An 8642-nucleotide genomic window follows, 5' to 3' on the forward strand; every position below is an offset into this window, starting at 1 on the left:
GTTAAGAATTTTAATCAGATACAAGAAAACAGCAGCACTGTTTTACCAGTCATCACAGTACTGATGGTGCACATTAGAATGTGGCGAATTCTGAAATTGAATATTTTTTTTACAGTTGGGCTTTTCACACTGCATTTAACTCCAGGCTATTGTCATTTTACTTTGCTCAGTCACTTTGCTTCATTTCTCGGATGACAATGGAAATTCTTAAAACTGCTTTTTCAAACTTCACGCCATCTAGTCACTTGGGCACATCATAAAAGCAATTTTTCATTTCATTTCAAATGTCTCCTGTTTCCTACATATTCATTTGCATGTGTTGTTCAAAATGTATTACTGAATGCTGGTTGTCTGTTGAATAGTTACCACCCCAAAAAGTCTAGAAATTAGTTCACTGCACAAGTCATTAAATGTAAAATGTTTGATCCAGCTGTCATAATCAGTCAAGCATATTTTCTATCAGACTTTTTTGGAAATGTGTCCTGAATTAATGAACTGCTCTGCAGGCGAATGCGACTGATAAGATATTCCAAAGGATTATTTTTATGCTGCATTGCAAGGGAAGAAATGTCAGGATCCTGCCCTGACAGCCTCGTCTGTCCTGTCTTTGTTTAATGTGTCTTTGTCTATTTTGTGCCTAAGCACATGGCTGTGTCTTTGTTTGTGTTGGTCATGTGCTCCTCTTGTTCTGCCCCCTTGTTTAGTGCTTGTTTGTCCAGTTGTGTTCATCTGATCCTCGTGTGCACTGCTCCCTTTATATTGTGCTCATTTCCCTCTTGTCTTTGTAATTTCATTTTGTGTGTGCCTTGTGTGCATTCTCTTTGCTTGTGTCTTTAGTCTTGTTAGAGCTTGCTATTCAGTATATTGCATCTAGTCTAGTTTTTATTTGTTCCCGTGTATAGTCTAGTTCCATTTTTTGTGGTTTAGTTCTTTATTTTAGTTCTTGAACCTTTTGATTTTGTCCTTTTTCTTTTCTTTTTAGTTTTCAGCAAAGTTGCTGTCTTGTCTTTATTTTGTTTGTAGTTCTAGTCATTTATTCCTAGCTTTTTCCTATTGTTATCCTTTTTGTTTTCATAAGTTCCAGTTAATAATTTAGTATTTATTTTATTACTTTTGTTTTTCCTTTTCAGTTTTATTTGTTTTATCTCCCTAGTCATAGTTTTGGAAATTTTTACTTTTGATCTGTGTCTATCTCTTGTCTCTCCTGTTGTCTTGTCTTTGTGTGTGTCTGTCGTGTTGCTTCCTGTCCTGCTTCCTGAGTCCTCCCCTGGTCGCTGATTCTTCTGAACTGACAGAGATTTTGGTGCTTCAAGAGTTCCCATCCCCAGGGCCAAGCCTGTGGTTCCTTGAGCTGCTACCTAGTCCCCTTTTGCCACAGAGTCTGGAGCTACCCCATCCCCAACCAGCCTGTTCTCCTGTCGTGTGCCCTGCCCTATTGTGTGGACTGTCTTCTTGCCTTTTGTGTTCCCATTTTTGTTAAACTCTGTTCCCCCTGTTCATTCTGCATCTGGGTCCTCCCTTGCCAAACCGTGACAAGAAATCCCTAGAGATGTGGAGGAGAATCTGTGGTTCAACAGACCGGGACGCCAAGGGGTATACAAAGACTGCACTGTAATTCCCCATAAAGTGCTGCATTTACCGTTTTAGTGGTGTTTCCTATGTTTACTTTTCTAATTTTGTATTTTTTTTTCTTTGTGCTGTAAAATGCCATGTCTTTTCCCTGTCCGATCTCTTGCAATGAGTATGCCACATACAGTAATTTAACTTTGTAGTCTGTACTGCTGATACATCCCATACAGTACAGGAAAAGTGCAGCATTGTGCAATTTGAATCATTGTAAACAAAACTGTAGTCATTTTTTGCACTGATATACAGAAAACATGGCTATGAATTCTGAACAATCTTGTTTGTAAACAATGACACAAGGACTTGTCATTATAATGCCATTGATATGTTCATTGACATAAATATTTACTTTTGAGAGATTAACTAATTATTTTGAGCAAGTTACCGACTTTTCAGATAAGCCATTCTGTGGCACTGTTTGTACAAATGGGTTTGCAAATGAAATCCAACTTGACACTATTCACTTTGTTAGCGCACCTTGCTAGATGAACAATTAGTATGTGCAGGTTAATCTACAGATTGTCTTGGTATCAAAATCTGAAATTGACAGAAAATGAGTTAATTGAATTGAAGAATAGATAATTTTATTCTTACAGCTATAGTCGCCTGGATGGTACAGTCAGAAATATATAAACTGATGAAGAGCAAGAGCAAGACAAGCGGTTACAACACAGGTCGCATGCTGTGTTTGTCCAATCAATAATATTGACACTGTAAAATTCATGAACGTACAGTGTGAAACGATTCTTTTGTAAGCGTGAAACATGGAAAACAATGAAGCAAGATTGGGTATTTGTGAAAAGCCCTGTTATCAAGAGAGTACATGAAGTATGCTCATTTGCTCTTTTCTTTTCTATTTCCTTTTTCATCTCTCAGTATCTGGCTCTCCTTATTCAACCTTTGAGTACTACTCTCACCATAGACATTATTTTATTCTTATAGACACACATGCAAAGTAAAATTTTGTGCTGCCCTAAAGCTGAGTGTATGGATAATGCATGAACTGACAAATTGATGGACAGTCTTGAAACATGGATAGTATTTCAAAGAGATGGGTTGGGATCAGTGCTCTCATACTTATTGTGATTCTCTGCACATGCACTGGAAGCATTTGATAACTGCTAGGGGCATTACAAAGCTGTCACTGACCTTCTTATTCATTTTAGTGTTAGCAAGGTATTTTTGCTAATAGAAGAAGCTATTTCAGTTAGGATAAGCTACCAAAAAATTCGGCTCTGGACATGTGTGGACAAGCCTCTACATGGCAATACAAAATCAGAAGGCCTTCACCATCACTTATAAAGACAAAGAAGTGTTGAGAGACATTGAGCTTTTCACATTGAACCTCCGATTATTGATAACCAATGAAAAGAGTAATTATTCTGTATCTTCAATAACCTTGAACGCCAGATCAATATCTTTTATTTAATACTTGCAGCACAGCTCCCATCAAAAAAAAGGAATTGCAGGCATGTTTACATTTCGTTTCATGTAATGTCCATATTCCAGTTTACTCTGCTACAATGGTAGCTTACAAAGAGGAAAGCTGAATCCTTTCATGGTCATGTACATAAATGCTGAGATGTGCTGCCTGGAAACAAAGGCATTTATTAGGTAATTTATAACAACTATTTTGTTCAAAATTTCCATTTCATTTTATTACACCATATCTCACCTGAAATCATGTATCGTCTTTGTACATCTTTTACACATCAACTTTCTTCTTAAGGAAAAATTAGTTTAATGAAAGGAAATGTGATGGAAATACAAATGGCACCTTAGCCAGGTCATTATTTAGGGGAATGAAAGGATATGAATTAGGCCAGACTTTCATAACGTGTACATATACCTACTTTGTGTCTTCATTGACAGAAGAAAAATGGCTTTGATGTCCTTCAAGAACAATGGAAAACAACCAAGGTTTCTCTCTCAAGAGTTCATAGAAATGACGAGGACTACAGACAGTTTGCTCAGTGTCCGAATGAGTGGTTCAGTTTTGCTAGAGGCGACACTTGGATGGCAGACTTGCATTATCTCAGCACTGATGACTTCACAGATAGTGCCAAACTTATCTAACCATGAAGACATCAGCAGCAGCAGCCATACACAGACGGATATTATCACCAGCAGGTGAAAATCTGAACACCAGGCCTACAGGTTTTTTGATGTGTGTTGGAAATCCCCTTTCCTCCTGGAACAACGGTTAGAGCGAGTGCATTGCTTTTGTGTCTTCTGTGTCTGAACTGAGAAGAAGGCTTCTCTTGATGTTCTTCTCACTTTCTACTCATAAAACCCAAAGGTTTTCATTTTGGTCTTTCTGTTCCTCATCGCTGTCTGGAAAAAAGGTTTCTAAACGCGTTGTTGTAGTTCTTGTTAAAGGCTGTGTAGATGAGTGGGTTAAAGAAGGAGTTTGAGTAACCCAGCCAGAGGAAGACACTTTTCCAGACAGGAGGGATGTCGCATGAACAGAGCGGAATGATGAGCTCAGCAAGGAAAAAGGGAATCCAACAGAGCACAAACACACCAATCAGGATGCCCACCATCAGAGCCGCTCTCCTCTCTTTCTGCTCTCGCCACGTCTCGCCATCCGTCTGGAACGATACAGTAGCGTGATGAACTGTGAAGGCCATCTGTGGCTGTCGTTCAGCCTCTTTAACCTGGCAGTAAACAAACAGGATGATGAAGAAATGTATTGGTAGTGTTAATGAAGCACACAACTATTTGAAAGTAAACTAAAGAATTTGCTCTCAAAACACATTAAAGCTTAAATGGTTCATTATTGCCTGATAGCAGGCAACTTTTTTGGCTTTCCTACAATCTATATCAACCTTATCCACTTTATGTTGCTCGGTGGGCAAAAAACACATTTTGTCAAAATTGAGTCTCTGTGATCAGTTCTGTGTCAGACGTGTTTGGATCAACTATGCACAGATTCATAGAAAACTAATTGTTAAATTCATATCTCATAATTCAAAATTTAATCAAAAACACTTTGAAGCCGTGTAACTTTGTAAGGCAGTAAAAAATTCCTTTTGTACATATCTGTCTAGACGTCACATTTTTACTACAACGATCTTTAAAGGACACCCGCTAGGCTTTTCTCAATTTTACCTTTCCTTTAGCGTGTGTATAGCAGTTTGCATTTAAACGATCTGCACAAAGTCCATGTCAAATGGAGTTAATCTCTCCAACAGAAAACACTTGCCTGAAATGCCTTGCTTGTAGTCCTGCCATTATTTCCATGACTTTGCTACGTCACTATATGTGCATACATGCCATGTCGTAATTACCGTAATTGCAAGATTCCAACTTGAAAAAAGCCTTCACCTCCTTGTAGAACGTGTAATTACAACATAATTAAAATGTAAAAGAGTAAACTGGAAATTTTCTGAGAGCTCCGACTTGTACCATGTGACCACTGCAGATTCAATTTGGCATTGATAGTGTTGCCATAGAAACAGCTCAGAATAGAAAGTCACGTGTTGTCATCTAGAAATTACGGTAATTATGACATGCTGTGAACGCACCACGTGTTATACATTTGCATAATGCCCGCCTACTAGCTGCTCTGGCCCGCCCTCAAAAAAACAGTTATTTGAATTCGCTATGTCGAGAAGACGTTTTTGTTTGTTTGTTTGTTTGTTTTTTCGATGCAATGCCACAGTTACCATAGATTGAATGCTGAAACCCCTGGAGCTGAAACCCAATTACAGTAAGGAGAAAAACAATCAGAGTATATTCCACATACATGCATTAATGCTGTAAAATACGAAGCAGTTTTCCCCAGCTTTGTGAAACTGAGTTGTTATGTGACAAATCTCACATTGTTTCCCTTGAAAACAGAGGTGTGACGTTTCTAAATAAACACAGACTTAGATTTCCTGTATTTGCTCACAAAGTTCACTATGACCAACTAAGAAGTCTGAACTGTCTGGATCACACACTACTTGCCCAAAGCATTTGGCTCAATTGCCCCACAGTCACCCTTTTGGAAAATTGTCTTTAGTAATATTCTAGATGATTCTCTATGTTGGAAAATCACCAACATGTATAATTAAGCAATAGCACAGATTTTTATGTGCCAAAAAAAAGTTTCAAAAGAAGCATCAAGCTTCATGTGTTGCCAAGCAATGCACAGAATGACAGTGTGTTAAACTTGCACCACTTTACTCCACTTCCATAACATTCACATACTCTAGTCTAGAACGGGGCAAACAGACAAGCAGAGTGATAAACAGTGAAACATCCCAGTGTTGTTATATGAACTATCAATGCCTCTAAAGCGCAGTTTATCCAATCAAATTAGAGGACCAGAACTAACTGTATATCTTTAATCTCTAAATGTATAACATTATATGAACACTGTTTATGTTTTCCATCTTGTGTTTTTAAAATATTATTTAAATTTGTTTGAAAGGCTGTAGTTGAGTGCACAGAGTACTGTGGCAGAACAAAGCACAATTACATGCGAATATATGTGTTAGTTTGTGCGTTTCGACAGACAAAGGAGGCAACGAGGCAATTAACTGATTTTTTGGATCAGTGTACTTTAGTGAGAATAATGGACTTAAGTATGTGAAAACACAGATGAAAAGAAATAGTGTGAGGCTGTTTGAGTGCATACAAAAGGTAGAACAAGACATAAAATATGGTGGACAGGTTGAGGAAAAAAACATTTCAGAATAATTGGATAAAACCTAAAGATGTGTATGCAAATTGTATGAAAAAGGAGTGGCAGTTGGTATCTGACACACCCCAAAGATGCCACATTCTCTCATCAAATTCTCTGCATTGAATGTATGTAGAGAATGTTGATTGTATTGGTTGCTTTTGTAGGTGTTCTTTTGTACATTTTCTTTAATATTAGAAATGAAAACCTTTTCTATTTCAAATGATAAAATCAGTTAAAATAAAAAAAGAATATTACAATATATACACCTTATGTCTAAGTCTATGTATGTTTTAAAATAGAATATAGGTTGGATTGTTATGGAGTTTGCCTTTCTTACTATCAAATGTCATCTTTGTGACTTTTTATTCATCACTACACTGACATAGGGTGGATAAATTTAGCAATGCAGACAAAAGAAAAGACAAAAAGGTGAGCCATACAGAGAACAAAGGAAGAGAATAGAATTAAAAGAGAGACAGAAGAATCCAATAAATGGAATTAGGCTTTAATTGCGTGTCTACCTTAACATTGCAGTTTAAGATTTTCCCCTTGAGGAAAGAGGGTGGACACAGAGCATCCATCCAGTCTAGATTTTTACTGTGATTAATCCAAACTTTATATATGGAGAATTTAAATTGGAGAATGCCAAATTAATTATAGGATGTTGTTAAAATTATATTGTCATGTGATGTTATTTGATGTGAAATTTCATCACTAAAATATAATTATGTTGAAAACGGATTATCTGGGAATCTAAAAAGCCAGTACAGAAATTAATATTTACAAATGATTGTTCTGTGTGAGGAAGCAGTGAGAAGCTGCTTCTAATTATACATTTGTCTCTCACTCTGGGCGTGTGTGTGTTGGGCGGGAACTGTGTCAATGTGGGGCAGGTGTCAGCTCCTGTGGGTTGAGCCTACCTTCTGAGAAAATAGCTCTGTGATGTTTGATCTTCATCTCACACTGTTACCCAAACATTTCTATTCTCTCTGTTTTTTAGCCCTCTTCATATTTTTTTTTTTGGCACCTCACAAACTCTCAATGGCAGATTCACACAGTGAATGAGAGTGGGTTTGACAATCCTGTGTGAACTGTCCATTTGACATCTTATCAGAGCAACTTGAATACTATACTATAATATATACTTGATTAAATGAAGTAAATATATAAATAATTGTTAAAAAGTACCTACCCGGAGCATATACAAGCAGTTTTTAATGAGTGGCTCACTGAATCATTTACTCAACTAGTTTTTTCAATCTATCTATCCATCTATCTGTACACACAGTGGCAAGAATACATTAGAGGACCCTTTAAAAAAATCTGAATTTCTCTATGAATTGCTGATAGAATCTCTTTTAACACACAACCAGTTGTACTCTTTTACATTGTATTGAAGACATTGTGTGATCATTGACAGTGCAGGCTGTCAGTGAAAAAGTCAGTGAAACTCTGTTATGACTTCTCCAAAAGCTAATTGGAGTCAGTTAAGGAGATGAGATTGGAATTATGAGTCACACAGGTGTCCTGGCCTTTATATAAAGGCATACAAAGCCTGGTTACTTACAAATATGCTCTTATACTAACAGATTGGTTAGTGTGAACCATGCCTTGATCCCAATAGCTTAAAAAGGCATTACAGAGATGCAAAAAGATGGATAAGTTATACAAAATATTAGGGATGCACCGATACCACTTTTTCCATTACTCGCCCGATACCGATACTTTTATTTTTGGTACTTGCCGATACCGAGTACCGATACCGCTATTTTTATTACATTTGTAAATGTTTTAAATATTGGGTACAGAAACCAAAAGGGTATGTACAATGTTAGTTGGTTAACTTCATTTATCAAATAGATAAAGTCAAACCAAAATGTATTCAGACACCTTCAACATTTCTCACATTATCAGTTTATTCGCTATAGTTTAGAAAATGGTAATAAAATATGACAAGAACTCAGAGTTAAACTGTGTCAGAACAAATTCATCTTGATAATGTTAGATAACTTTGATAGAAAGGTATGTATTAGATTACAATCAACCAAAAATTATTCAGACAGCTGTTAGTATGACAGTATTTACACAATTATGAATACTTTGTCGGGCAACCTTTAGCCTTAATGACAGCCTGTAGTCTCCTGGGCATGCTGTCATGCAAACCTGACCTTAAATTATTTTCCCAGACTCGGTCTGAATAATTTTTGGACCCAAATTTGTATCAATTTTACTGGTAGTCCACTATATGAAGAATTTTTGGGTATGATTTGTCACAGTTGACTTTATTTTGCTATCCTCACTTACATAAATGAACTATAGTGTCCTGCACCCACTAGTAAAAAAA

At 36.8% G+C, this 8642-nt stretch overlaps 1 protein-coding gene across 1 annotated transcript in view; it reads right to left on the bottom strand.

Annotated features, from left to right (window-relative positions):
* Positions 1–3037: 3037 nt before the first annotated feature.
* htr5ab (5-hydroxytryptamine (serotonin) receptor 5A, genome duplicate b) overlaps positions 3038–8642 on the bottom strand; it is a 16537-nt gene continuing 10932 nt past the window's right edge. The window contains exons 3-4 of the mRNA XM_016280057.1: positions 3302–4283; positions 3038–3217 (exon numbers count right to left, since the gene is read on the bottom strand). Coding sequence (XP_016135543.1) covers positions 3951–4283 — 333 coding nt within the window. The 3' untranslated portion in view covers positions 3038–3217; positions 3302–3950. The remainder of the gene's footprint in view (positions 3218–3301; positions 4284–8642) is intronic.

Source organism: Sinocyclocheilus grahami, unplaced genomic scaffold (genome assembly GCF_001515645.1).
Source record: "Sinocyclocheilus grahami isolate Dianchi unplaced genomic scaffold, SAMN03320097.WGS_v1.1 scaffold136.1, whole genome shotgun sequence".
Taxonomy (NCBI): Eukaryota; Metazoa; Chordata; class Actinopteri; order Cypriniformes; family Cyprinidae; genus Sinocyclocheilus; species Sinocyclocheilus grahami.